General features: G+C 63.9%; 2 protein-coding genes across 3 annotated transcripts in view; one reads left to right on the top strand and one right to left on the bottom strand.

Moving 5' to 3' along the window:
• TRPM5 (transient receptor potential cation channel subfamily M member 5) overlaps positions 1-7,875 on the top strand; it is a 17,973-nt gene extending 10,098 nt beyond the window's left edge. Inside the window, exons 16-24 of the mRNA XM_046643305.1 lie at positions 149-267; positions 442-574; positions 651-825; positions 4,096-4,249; positions 4,901-5,082; positions 5,456-5,588; positions 6,367-6,439; positions 6,904-6,970; positions 7,372-7,875. Of these exons, the coding sequence (XP_046499261.1) occupies positions 149-267; positions 442-574; positions 651-825; positions 4,096-4,249; positions 4,901-5,082; positions 5,456-5,588; positions 6,367-6,439; positions 6,904-6,970; positions 7,372-7,478 (1,143 nt within the window). The 3' untranslated portion in view covers positions 7,479-7,875. The remainder of the gene's footprint in view (positions 1-148; positions 268-441; positions 575-650; positions 826-4,095; positions 4,250-4,900; positions 5,083-5,455; positions 5,589-6,366; positions 6,440-6,903; positions 6,971-7,371) is intronic.
• Positions 7,876-8,848: 973 nt separating this feature from the next.
• On the bottom strand, positions 8,849-13,274 carry TSSC4 (tumor suppressing subtransferable candidate 4). Of its 2 annotated transcripts, none has more exons than XM_046643306.1 (3): positions 11,718-13,274; positions 10,290-10,417; positions 8,849-10,126 (listed from the first exon to the last, which is right to left on the bottom strand). In XM_046643306.1, the coding sequence occupies exon 3, from the start codon at positions 10,104-10,106 to the stop codon at positions 9,147-9,149; it is 960 nt and encodes a 319-aa protein (XP_046499262.1). In that variant the 5' UTR covers positions 10,107-10,126; positions 10,290-10,417; positions 11,718-13,274; the 3' UTR covers positions 8,849-9,146. The 2 variants fall into 2 exon arrangements, with proteins under 2 accessions (XP_046499262.1, XP_046499263.1); XM_046643307.1 differs by having other exon boundaries at positions 11,707-13,274.
• Between the last annotated feature and the right edge of the window lie 30 nt (positions 13,275-13,304).

Consider the following 13,304-nt stretch of genomic DNA (forward strand, 5'->3'; position numbering starts at 1 on the left):
AGCCCCGATCCCAGCTCCAGACTGAGCCCCAATCCCAGCTCCAGACTCAGCCTTGATCCCCACTGATCCTAGCCTGGTCTGGACGGGGCTGTCTCCAGCAAGGTGGGAGCCCAAGCAGCTGTCAGTGGACTGCTTGCCTCTCCGCCAGGGCTTCTTCACAGACGAGGACACACATCTGGTGAAGAAGTTCACGCTCTATGTGGAGGACAACTGGAACAAGTGCGACATGGTGGCCATCTTCCTGTTCATCGTTGGTGTCACCTGCAGGTCTGTGGGGCCCCGAGGCTTTGCAGAGGCAGCCTCAGGTGGGCTGGTTGTAGGGTGGAGCCACTAAGGGCCTCAGAAATCCCGCTTGTCTCTAGCACCTGTGCTGTGTGTCCTGGGGGAAGTCTCTTCCCCTCTCTGGGCGCTAGCAGCCTGTCTGCCCACCATCTCCCCCAGGATGCTGCCCTCCGTCTTTGAGGCCGGCCGCACAGTGCTTGCCATCGACTTTATGGTGTTCACACTCCGCCTCATCCACATCTTCGCCATCCACAAGCAGCTGGGCCCCAAGATCATCATTGTGGAGCGGATGGTGAGCCCCCTGACGGCCCACCCCGACCCCAGGGGAGGGCGGGACAATGCCCCAGGCGGCCTCTGACACCCCCCAGATGAAGGACGTGTTTTTCTTCCTCTTCTTCCTGAGCGTGTGGCTCGTGGCCTACGGCGTGACCACCCAGGCGCTGCTGCACCCCCGCGACAGCCGCCTGGAGTGGATCTTCCGGCGCGTGCTCTACCGGCCCTACCTGCAGATCTTTGGGCAGATCCCACTGGACGAGATTGACGGTCAGCAAGCAGGCCGTTGGGGCAGGGCCGGGCGGGGTGGCTCCTCTGGCCCAGCTTGAAGTAGAACGCCCCCTCCAGGGGGCGGTCGACCTGAGTCCAGGTTACAAAGGTTCCTTTTGTAAGACCCCAGACGTGTGGCCCTCGACAGGGCTCTTTTGGGGTGACGTGAGACCCTGGCTTGGAGCTGGTCGAGAGTGGGGAAGTCCCTGAGGCCAGCCATCAGGCCCTGCACACCCACACAGGGCCAGGCCCCCGACCTCGGGCTGGAGACTGAGACACGAGGAGGCTGCAAGGTGGGCAAGGGCAAGCCTGGCTTTGGGGCAGTCTGTGCTAGGTGGAAGGATGCGCAGGTGCTGTGGACTCAGGGCAGGGGCCATCCCGGCTGGACCCTGACCATTGCCTGGGTTCTGGGCCCCTCTGGCTACCCCACACCCCCAGGCCCCTGCCCTCCTGCTTGGCCCTGCTGGGCAGGGGTCTCCCTGTCAGTCACCCATCCACCAGAAGCCCGGCACCCAGCCTGGGCCCATCTGCCAGAAAGGCCCCTCTTCTTCGAGGCCATTCCTGGTGGCACCCTTGCTTTTGGGCATCCACCCCAATGTGTGTGCCTTACCTCCTGTCGTGTGTGTGTGGCCTGTCTGAGGGTGTGGGTGTCTCCCCCGGTACTGGGCTGGGGCTGGTGGAGGCTCTGAGAATTTCCCATGACATTGGGTACAGTGCAGGAGGCAGAGCCGCTCAGCCATGGGGGGCTTGGTGGTGATGGGTACAGGGGATCCCTGGGGTGGGGGGTCTGGGACACCTGTATAGGCCCTGGGATGGCTGGGATTCAGTGAGGAGAAGGGGGAGGCAAGGGGACCAGCCCCCTCAAGGCAGGGGGGCCAGTGTGAGGGGCCCAGGCCCATGCTGTACTCCCGGGATGTGGAGCAAGGGCAGAGGGGTCATTCACTCAGGTTGGCGTCAGACTGGGGCCGCCGGGGCCCACAGGGCAATCTTGGGAACACCGTGTCACTGAGAACTGAGCCTGACCATCACAGTTAATGAGGCGAGGTCTCTCGGTAAATATTTGTCAGAGGGATGAGGGCATGATTGAAGCCAACAGGCCTCCAGGATGGGAAAGGGGCCATGCCGTCACGGAAATTGCCTCCTAACTGGGGTGATCCGGAGGCCCGTTTCCTTGGGCTGTTTTCTTAGTCCCCCTGGCCCCTCTGTGAATTCTCGGTGTTTGCTCATCCACGGGCAATAGCTTTCCAGGCCATTAGTTACTCAGACCCTGCTGCCCTCCAGCCCTCCCACCCTCACCATATGGTCCCTGCTGGGAGATGGTGCCGTGACCCCCAATACTGCCCTAGTCCCACAGGGCCCCTCAGGAGGAGGGGGGTGAGGCGGGTGCCTCCACAGCTGGGCGGGAAGGTCACTCCGACCCTGATGGCTACATCTCCAGCCTGGCCAGCCCCAGCCACATGCTGGTATGGGGGGACCCGGGTATGGTTTGGGGCCACCTGGGGAGGGCAGAGGGAGTGTAGACTTCTCCAAGGGGGTTCAAGCCTGAAGTGCCGCTGTGGCCATTGCAGGCAGAGTCCTATGGCTCACAGATCGTCCTGGCAACTCCCTTCCCCTCTCCGGGCCTCGGCTCCTGTCTGCTCAGGGCTCTCAGGGTGAAGCACTGGCCGCTCACTGTGAGCCCACCACGCTGCGGGTGGAGAGTAATTCACTCACATGTGCGCAGGCCGAGAGGGAAACTGAGGCTCAGGCAGCCCCCAGTCTGCGGGTCCCTGGGGCCCAAGTCAGCTGCCCTACCCTGCTTGTCTGCACAGGCAGGCGGCAGCCCCGGGGCTGAGCTGCCATGACAGAGCTCCTTCTCTGGGCTCCAGGTCCCAGGGACAATTTAATTCCCAGCCCGGCCTGGTGGCGCCTTGAGAGTCACAGGGGAGGACGGGGTCTCATTACTGCAAAGCTGCTTTTATCAGACAGATTTACAGCTTCACAAACACGCTTCCCAGGCCTGGCCCCGGCCTATCTCTCGGGGCGCGAGGCGGACAGAGTAGGGTCGTGAAGCAGCTCGAGAGCAGATCCATGTGCCGGGCGGGAGGCGGCGGCTGGTGCGGAGGGGCAGGAAGCTGCATCCCCCTGACGCAGCCACAACTCCCTCGGAGAAATAAGGCAGGGATGTGCCCCAGTGAGGGAGATGTGGAAACAGGCCCTGCCAGCCCTGAGCACAGAGGTAGGGACACGCGTACACACAGGCAGACAGAGAGACAGACACTCCCAGTGCCAGCTGGACTCAGTCACAGCGTGAAGACTGGGAAGGGCAGTCAGAAACCCGGTCCAACGTGCGGGCGTGCGCACGTGGACACACATGCAGCCTGTGGAGGTTGGCAAGGGGAGCCACAGCCCCTCTTGAAGAGGCTCACAGAGCACCCAGGGCCACCAGGGGCCTGCGCTCTCACCTGCCTTCCATCTGCTCCTTCCTCCTGTCCTGTGGGCTGGGCTGGGCTGGGGTCAGGACTGGCCCTGCAGGGGGCAAGCAGGCCTGGGAGAGGCTGGCTGGGGAGGGGCTGGAGCTGTGTTCTTTGGGTCCCTCAGGGATGCCCCCCCCCCCCCCCCCCAAGTCATCCCTGGCCAGGGCACAGGACCACATGCTCACTCCACCTCCTGGACAACGCGCCCCAGGCCAGAATGGCCGCAGGGCCCACAGTGGTCAGTGTGCGGACATTCCGGCCTGAGAGGCTTTGGAAATGGTGCAGACTTGCCCCCCTGGCAAGAAGCCCTGTGACAGGTGTCAGTGTTAGAAAAGCCCTGAGAAGTCCTGCAGGAAAGACACTGTCTCTCCTTGCCTCAGCCAGCTCTCCACAAACTGGCTTTGAGCAGAGCCTTTGGTGGGGGGTAACCCACACAGAAACCGGCAGAAACCAGGGTCCTCTCCCCTTCATCCCCCAAAGGCCTTGGCTCTGCCTCCACACCCGTGGCCCTGGCTGTGACTGCAGCCTGGAAGAGGTGGGGAAGCAGGACCAGTGCCGCTAGGCTGACCATCTGTCTGGGTTGCCTGGGTCTGGGGTGTCCCATGACGGGGACTCATAATGCTAAAACCCAGAGAATCCCTGGTATACCAGCATGGTTGCTCACCTAAGCAGTGCCCTCAGGCCCTGAGTGGCCTCGACCCCAGGATGAAGCTCTTGCTGCCCGAGGGTGTTTGCCCGTGGCTGCCCAGTGGGTGCCCCGGCCCAGCAGCCTGCTCAGCCCTCGCCCTGCCCCACTATGCCCGCTCGGTTTCAGAAGCCCGCGTGAACTGTTCCGTGCACCCCCTGCTGCTGGAGGGCTCGCCCTCCTGCCCCAACCTCTATGCCAACTGGCTGGTCATCCTCCTGCTGGTCACCTTCCTGCTAGTCACCAACGTACTGCTCATGAACCTGCTCATCGCCATGTTCAGGTGCCCTGCCCCGCCCCCTTTGCTCTGTCCACGTGTGGGTGGCCCTGGTGACCCCAGTTCCCAGCCTCCTTAGTCCCAGCTGGCCCAGCCGGCTCTGGCCCAGACCTGCTTGGCTCTCTAGACCTGGGGCCACAGATGCCTCTCTGCCCTGAGAAGGGGCTGGGGCCTGTGCTAGGAGAGGCCTGGATGCGGAGTGTCACCCCACACACTGGCTCCCCTGTCGGCTGGGCCTGGAGTGCAGGCAGGAGGGCAGTGCCCCCAGGAGGTGGTACAGCGCATGGCAGGTGCAGAGTAGGGCACTGCTTTCCCAAGCCCCCTGCTCCATGGGCCACCTCCCACACCCAGGGAGCAGGCCTGAGTCTGTGAAGGCCGGGGGTTCAGTGGTGTGTCTGGAAGCCTGGGCTTTGCTCAGGAAAGCAGAGGGGCCAGTGGAAGACCCCAGAGGAGCGAACCCCACTCTAGACCCACCCCACAGAGAGAAATCAGTGATTTTAGGCAATCACAGTAGAAGGGACGGGGCCTCTGTTTCTGAAAAGGCTCCCCAGGGCTCTGGAAACGGCTCTGGGCTGCATGTAGGCTGCGGGAGGAGATGCAAGCCAGGGAGAGCGCAGGGCCATGTGTGCCCACGGCCACCCATACCTGTCCCCACAGCTACACGTTCCAGGTCGTGCAGGGCAATGCTGACATGTTTTGGAAGTTCCAGCGCTACCATCTCATCGTAGAGTACCACGAGCGCCCCGCCCTGGCCCCGCCCTTCATTCTCCTCAGCCACCTGAGCCTGGTGCTCAAGAGGGTCTTCCAGAAGGAGGCCAAGCAAAAGCGGGCACGCCTGGGTGAGGCCACAGGCCTGGACATGGCGGCCCGGCTGCCCTGGACCATGCATGCGGAGGGGCGAGGAGCAGGGGCTGGGCCTGGGGGAGGGGCAATGAGTCCGGGTGGGCAGGCGGGAGAGGCCTGGGCCCCTTCTCAGCCTCCGGGGCCCCTCAGCCCAAGTCTGTCCAGGCCCCAGAGCAGCTGGTGCTGGCTAAGCCTAGAGGTCTCGGAAGCAGGGCCCAGCTCTGCCCCTCCACCTTGTGCTCTGCCCACATGTGCAGTGAGTGGCAGGGCTGTGGGACAGGGCTCTCTCTGGGCTTGCCCTGGGTTCCCCTACCCCAGCTGAGGCCCACCTGGCCCTAGCCAAGCCTGAGGCTGCCCCGGCCTTTTCAGAGAGAGACCTGCCGGAAGCCCTGGACCAAAAGATGGTCACCTGGGAGGCTGTTCAGAAGGAGAACTTCCTCAGCAAGCTGGAGAAGCGGAGGAAGGACAGTGAGCAGGAGGTGCTTAGGAAAACCGCCCACAGGTGCGTGGGGGCTGGATAGGGGCCTCTGCCCCACCCCCGGGCTGGCGTGGGGTGCTAAGCCCACAGGGTTGCCCAGAACATAGAAACAGCCTCTCCCTGGAGGCAGACGGCTGAGTCTCCTGCAGGGTGCTAAGTGGGGCCAGCAGAGCGAGTGAGGCGCCTGCCTGGGAGGGCCCGACCCCAGCTAGGGGGTTGGGAGATCCTAAGATCTCCTCCGGGACCGCTACCATTATCACTATTGGGTGCCAGGCTCCCTTAAAGCTGGGGTGTGGCCCTCTCATGCCAGTCACAGGATCTGAGCTGGGGAAACAGGCTGAAGGGGGCAGAGATGTGGCCAGGGCTCAGGGGTCCAACACTTGGCCTCCTGACCCTGGACACGCCTCTGCTGAGGCCTTGCCTGCACTGCATTTAGGGGACAGGGGCCAATATGCGTGGCGTCCTCCCTGCTCTTGGGTCTCCCCAGAATGGTCCTTCCTGTCTTTCCTTCAGGCCCATGGTTCCTGCCTGCGGGGGGCATGGTCCCGCCCTCTGCCCTCCTGTTGCTGGAGGGAACCCAGCCCCCGCTGCACACAGGGGGAGGGTGCAGAAGCCCTCTGTACCTAAGTCCTGGGGTGAGCGGGCCAGAGCACCCCGGACTCAAGCACCCAAAGAGAACTCAGTGACCCTAAACCCACCCAAAGGGCCTGGGTGACAGGGGAGTGGGGAGGATGGGGAGGGTCCCCAAATTGGGAAGCACCCTGTGGCCATCAGCGACTGCTGCCACCTGCTTCTGCCACAGGGTGGACTTCATAGCCAAGTATCTCGGCGGGCTGAGAGAGCAAGAGAAGCGGATCAAGTGTCTGGAATCGCAGGTAGGCAGGCAAACTGGGTGTGCCCTCCTGATGGAGCAGGCGGCTGGACGGCAGGCCCCGCCCACAGCCCCGCATCCCAACATCCAAACTCACGGGCTGCACCCAGGCTCCCTCTGGCTCAGCAGTCGGGGCAGGGCAGGGGGGCGTTGGGGGTTCAGGACTTGTACCTGCCCCACCCCCAACTCACTAGAGAGACCCTGTGGCCTCCCCAAGGGGGCTCTAGAGACTGGGCAACCTCCCTGTAGGGGATTCTGCATATAAGACCCCTCACCATCCACTCTCCACACACCATACTGGGACCTCACCCTCCTGCCCCCTTCCTTTGAGTTGCAGCCACCAGAAGGAAGGGCACAGGGCAGCAGGGCCCTGGCAGGACAGGAGAGGCAGATGGGGAGGGGCCTCTGTGTCCTGCCATCCTGAGAGCTCTGGGGCTCGGCCCTGGGGCCTCCCTCACCCTCTTCCAGATCAACTACTGCACAGTGCTCCTCTCCTCCATGGCTGACACGCTGGCCCAGGGCGACGCCTCCCGGAGTAAGTGCATATCTAGGGAGGGTGGGCAACCCTCCAGCTGGCTGGTCCAGAGGCAGGAGGAAGGCCATGGGCCTGCACTGTGCCCACTGCCTTCCCCTGGGCCTCTGCTTCCCACTTGCCGGGGAGGGGACTAACCCAAGTCTCTGATGGCCCCTGGCTGGCCACAGTGTTCAGGGTGGGGAGGTGTCCTCTGACAAAGCCCCCTGACTCAGCCAGGGTGTGAGGGCATGGCCACTCTAACTCCAGAAGCTCTGCCTGGTGCCAGCCCTACTGGGCTGCTTTCCCAGCCCTCCCCATCCAGGGCCACCTCAGGCTTGCCCCTGAGCAGGCCACCTCTCCCTTCCCTGGGCCTGCCTGAATGGGCATCCAGCAGCTGAGGAGAGGCCTTCCTTCCCCACCAGACTCTCAGACCTTCGGCAGTGGGAACTGGCAGGCCTCTGCTGACCATGGAGGGGGCCCGGGCAGCAGGGAGCACCTAGAGGTTGGCCAGCCACCCTCAGACACCTAAGCTACTTGGACTGTCAACGAAAGGGGCCCATCCTTCCCAGAGCTCTGGCCCCACGGTGGGCTGGGGTGCATGGCTCTTAGCTGGTCATCTTCAGCCCTGTGGACACACCAAGCTTCCTCCAGTTCCAGTGGAATCCCCCAGTTGGATGTGGCTCTCTAAACGAATCATTCTTTGCCCTACCTGGCACCTTCCTTGGCCCAAGAGCGCAGCAGGGTATCAGGGGCCCTCTCCTGGACAGAAGCACTTGGATTCCCTTCTAGAACCAACCAGCCTGGGCCAGCACAGCAAGCCCTCACTGAGCACCCTGTTGGAGCCACCTCCCGTTGGGCGGGCAAGCACCTGCACCCACCCCACCCAATCTGTGCTGCCTGCTAAGAGTGATGCTTTTGAAACTCTAGTGGTTACAATTTCTGTCCTTTAAGACCCGGGGCTGATGTCCGCTGTGTGCTCGCTCTCACCCTGGAACGCCCCCAACAGCTTGCACAGTGAGTGCTAGACTGCGTCCAGCCTGGGCAGTGGCCCTGGACACCGCCCCAGAAGACCTGCCTCCCCCCGGCAGGCTGCTTTATCTTAAATGGAGCACAGAGAGCACACCTGCACCTTGGGCTGCAGCCCCAGGCCATCAAAGTGGACACTAGGGATGGCTGGGAGGCATTCAGGGCACCAAGTCAATAAAGCACATGGGACAGGGACAGAGGGCTTAATTGCCCACGGGATTGGGGTGCAGGCGCCTGTGTACCCCCCAGCTAGGCAAACTGGCCAGCCAAGTGGATCCCCCTTTCCCTTGGGGGCCTGGAGGCCTGGCACAGGGACAGCAGGGACAAGACCAGGCCCGGAAGCTCAGCAGCACGACAGGCTGGCTGACCCCCACGCCCTGCCCGCTCCGATCACCCTCCCTGACACCCTCAGGGAGCTGTCCTTTTGCGGCACACGGAAGCTCAGCAGCACTGGCCATGCGGCCCCAGGACACTAGTCACCTTCTCACGGCCTGGGCAGGGCCGAGCTGAGGGGCAAGCTTGGCCAAGGCTGGGGAGGACACCCGCCCAGGTGGCCATGCCCCCGATGCCACTCACACTAGCTCCTCAGACCCATTTCATCAACCCCCTCACCCCCGGCACTGTGGTCTGCAGACCCCTCAGGAGCACAGGGGCCCAGGGTCTCCACCTCTTGCCCCTGACTGAGGAGGGGTCACCCAAGTCCCTCCAAGATCTGCTGCTGCTGAAGGCAGGTATCACTTTAAAACCCCTCTGGCCCACGACACTGTCGGGGAGGCTCAAATGTGCGAACGAGGAGATGGGGTGGGCTGGAGAGTGGAGAAGACGCAGCCACACCAGTCCTGGGGGTTGGGGGGTCTACACAAACACATGGAGCTGAGAAATACCCAAAACCTTTACTATTCCCCCATCGGCACCTGGTGGCCAGGGCTTCCGCCATCTTCTGGCCCACACCCTCAGCAAGGTCTCTGCCTCAGAAGACACTTTGGCACTGAGACCCAGCCAGGGCCGCTGGCGCCACCTGCCGGCAGCCCGCCAGCTCCCTTCCCAAGGCAGTGGGGCTGGAGCCTGCTCTGCCCCTAAAGCCACCCTAGGTGGGCAGTGGAGCGGACAGCCCTCTGACGCCAGCCCGCAGGCAGCCTGTTTGGGATGTCTGGCCCAACAGTCTGTCCTCTCAGAACTCAGCACCAGGGGCCTCGGGGCTGCTGCTCTTGTTCCGGAAGTGGTCTCTGCTCCGCTTCCTGCTGCCATGGAAGCCAACAGTCTCCACCACTGGGGGGCCTGCCACTGACCCGGTGGGGGCAGGCCCCTCTGGCGTGTCCCCCTCCTGTGAACCCCCGCAGGGGCTGCTCCACTCCTCAGCCTCTGGGCTCCCAGGCCCAGCCAGGTGGGCCAGCTCCACAGGACCCTCACCCCCGGCCACTGCCGGGTTCCCAGGGTCGCCCCTGCCCGGCTCTCCCAGCTTTCTCAGGACCCTCTTCCTCTCAGGTCTGGCCTCGCTGGCTCGTGCCGGTTTGGTGAAGATGACCCTACCCTCCCCACAGCTGGAGGGATCCTGGTTGAAGGAGGGCACGTAGTCGCTGGGGGCAGCCAGGCTCTGGGAGCCCAGGAAGGTCAGGGCGGCAGCCCGGTTGCTTTGCTCACTGGCCTCAGCCACGTCTTCCAGGCTGTACTTGGTCCAGCGCTCGGGGTGGGCCACGTAATCAGGGACGGGGGGCACCCTCACGAGGACAGGGCTCTGACTAGCGCTGCCCGGGCCCTCTGCTGGAGGCTGGCTTGAGGGCGCCAGGGGCCGCTTGAAGACCCCACTGTCAGCCATGCCTTTCTGGGCCACAGAGGGGGGAGCGTGCCTGGCTGCCCCCTCCAGGCAGTCGAAGATGTTGTGGCTGCGCTGGGAGAAGGTAGAGCTTGTGCCTCTCAGGTGGAACGGCTGCACAGTGACTGTGGGGAGGCCCTTGTGGGGCGTGAGGGGCTCATCGGGGCCTGAATCCCCCTGGGCCTCCCCAGGAAGCCCCTCTGGGGACAGAGCTTCCACTTCAGCACCGCCCGGCAGGCTGAGGTCGGAGTCCGAGTCGCTAAGGGAGATGGTGTCGGAAGGCAGGGTGTCATAGTCGCCTGTCTCTGCCTCAGCCATGTCTCCAGGCCACGCCACACCTAGACCAAAACAGCCCAGGAAGTTGTTCTGAGAATAGCATGCAGTTAGAACAAATCTCTCCTGCAGACCCACTGCCCCGGGCAGACAGCAAGGTCAGCAGAAAGAAAGGACTGTGTCTGACAAAGGAAGGGACCCCCCCCACACCCCGAGAGCCCTCCTCACCTCCTGGTCTGCGGGGTCCCTGTGCTGACACTGGAGTGCTGGTGGGAGCAGCGCTGGCAAAGCTGTGGTGTCCTCAGTCCCAGAAGTGCCCCCGGCACAGCTCTGTTCAGCTGCTCAACTGTAGCTGGCTGAGAGTAGGGAGGGAGAGCCAAGCATCACACCGACAGTGAGCATGCAGATGTGATGCCAGGACTCCAGGGCCGGGACCTGGCTTTACGGAGCCCCCAGCACAGGCCAGGCCCAGGAGCAGGCCCTTGGTCGTGTCACCTCATTCAATCCTCTCCAGCTAAGTCTAACTCGAGGACTAGGGGCCTGCTGGAGCGGCGGGCATTCTGGTGGTAGGTGGCCAGCAGGGCTTGGACCCAGGGCTGACAGCAGCCACTGGTCAGCACTGCCACTCCCGACCAAGGAGGGTTGTCCATAAACTGCTCAGCAGGGCGCACGGCACCCAGTAGATACTCCAGCAAGACTGGGGTACCGGCCAGGTCTGCGGGGAGGAGGTCTGCAGCCAAGTCCTGGGCGTCTGCGGGTCAAGCTCGCAGGGAACTGGTGTCAGCGATCACCTGGAGCAGCCTAGCAGGGCAGACGCAAGCCCCGCAACACTTCTCCCGTAACTCTCCACGTACCGCACCTTCTGCAGGCCAGCAGAGAACTGCTGTCGACACCCGCTCAGTAGCCAGTGTGACAGGCACCCCGCAGCTTGTTTTCATGATGAGAGGCATCCCAGTCTCACCAGAGAAGCCTCCCTCGCCCAGGGGGACCGAGTGCACCTGCTCCCAGCGACGACCCGGCCAGGCGGAGCAGGAGCGGCTCCAAGGGCCCTGGACCGGGTCAGACACGGGCGAGACCTCCATTCCTCGGGGGCCTGACTCCCAAAGAAAGGAACGACTGCAGGCGGGAACGGGGATACGCGCACACCCCACCGGGAGGTTCCAGAGCAGGCAGGGCAGGGGGGAGATAACCTGCCCGTCACACGGCAAGTCGCAGGCAAAGCTGGAGTTCCAAGCAGATCCCTGCTCCCCAGATCCGCACTCCCGTGCCCTGCGGCGCAGGGTCGCCGCCGCGACTACAAGGGGCTGACCAGCGAGGCGCTCGCGGCAGACGGGAGCTCTTTGGGAACGTCGGGGGCTCAGAGGAGGCGGAGCTGAGTCCGGGCTGAGGGGCTGGGGGTCCCTGGGAGGATCAGGTCCCCGGGAGGCGGACCACTGGCTTCCTTGCAGGTTGTCTCCCCCTCGGAGGCAGAGCCGTGACCTGAGTTTTGGGGACCCACTCGGGCTGGGTGGGGAAATGTCTGGGCCTCACGAAGCTCGGGGTCCCCAGGGCCAGGCCGCGAGGCACGGGGGACACGGAGCACGTCGGGGTCTCTGGGCTCGGGGCAGGAGGCTGCGGACGGCGACCTCCCGGAGAAGGTACTCACAGCAAACCTACCGGCTCACGGCGGACCGGGAGTCTCCATCTTGCACCGCCTCCATCTTGCGCCGCGCTCGGCCCTCTGGGAAACCGAGTCCTCCGCCGGCCAAGCACCGCGGCTTCCACGCCTGAAGAACTCCATTTCCCACAAGGCACTGGGCCGCTACTCCAGAAGCCTGTTAGGCGTGTAGTCCTTGCGCGTGCGCCCCTGCTTTTCTCCCGAACCTCCCCTCCCCGGAAACGGCGGAACTCCTTCGCGAAGAGCCCGGAATTGATTAAGGAGAAGCGGGAAAAGGAGGCGGGACTGCGACTCCCAGAATGCTCGAGGGCTAACAGCCATCGTCAAGTCTCTCGGGCCTCAGCGCCACCTACCGGAAGCCGCGGGGACAGCTCTTCCTCGAACCGGAAGTGCGCCATTACGCGCAGCGTTGTCCCCGTACATTTCCGGTCCTGGCCGGAAGCGGCAGACCGCGCCCCTCGTGGGTCCCGGGAGCAGGTCGGGAACCCGGCTGAGCGCCAGCTTCCGAGTCGGCGAGAATCGGGAGTGGCCCGCTTGCCTGTGGCTCAGCTGGTCCCCTCCGTCCGGGAGCGAGGACAGGCCCCGGCTCCCTGGACAGGCGCGTGTTCCCCAGCCCTGGTGGCCGGCACCCAGCCGTTCCGTGCTCCAGAGTACAGGCGCCTCGGCCCCTGCCTGCTGGACGGCCAGACCTCGGCCTCTCCCACGGCTGTGTCCCCGGCAGTCCAGGCACCCGGAGAAGAAACGGGGCCCGTCCCTGTGCAGCCTCGGGACTCCCCATTCCTAAGACAGCCCCCCCCCAAACAGCCTCGCCAGTCCCCCTCAAGCACTAGTTCCGTAGTGTCGCGTCGCAGCTTGCAGGTGACACCCAGGCCCTATTCCGGACCCCGGGTAAAAAGGGGACTCCTCGGACCATCCTGTATTCCCGGCCGACCCACCCCAGCATGGTCGGCGGAGGGGTGTGGCAGGAGGGGCAGGCTTGCTGAGACCCCTGTATCCCCAAACGCAGGGCTAGGGTTCCTTTCCCGAATCAGCCCCCAAGGAGGCTGCCAGGAGCCCTCACAGATAAACCCCAGCCATGCCTTTGTGGCCTTGAGGGGTCAGTTTAACATACATGCACATCCGTGCCTGCCAGTAGCTCACGGTGATGTCGCCCAGCATTCCAGACAGGGCAGCAGCTGGATCCAAGAGGCGGCTAGGCCTCTGTCCGCTGTGGTGGGCCAGGTGGGCTCCCCAAAGCCCTGCAAGATGGGGCTTAGGCCCCGAGCCATCCAGAGTGAACATTTATAGGCACCTAGATGGGGAGGGACAGGGCAGGGCGTCCAGCCTCCACAGAGCTGTCCCTCAGGAGAGTCTCACAGGGCCCCCACCTCAAGCACCTCCTGCACCACATTCTCTGGTCACCCAGTCCCTTCCACCCGACTCTGGGCAGTGGTGCACAGAGTAGGAACAGGAGACAGGTGGGGTGGAAGCTGCTGCAGGTGGCACAAGGCCCAACAAAGGGGCACTCGCCATGTAGAGCATTCCCTGGAGGTCTGTCACCACCCACCAACAAGGTTGGCAGCACACCCTGGCAGAACTGAGCCCCA

Source organism: Equus quagga, chromosome 17, assembly GCF_021613505.1.
Source record: "Equus quagga isolate Etosha38 chromosome 17, UCLA_HA_Equagga_1.0, whole genome shotgun sequence".
Classification (NCBI taxonomy): Eukaryota; Metazoa; Chordata; class Mammalia; order Perissodactyla; family Equidae; genus Equus; species Equus quagga.

Coding starts and splice junctions, on each gene's coding strand:
- TSSC4 (XM_046643306.1), bottom strand. CDS start 10,106: ATGGCTGAGGCAGAGACAGGCGACTATGACACCCTGCCTTCCGACACC.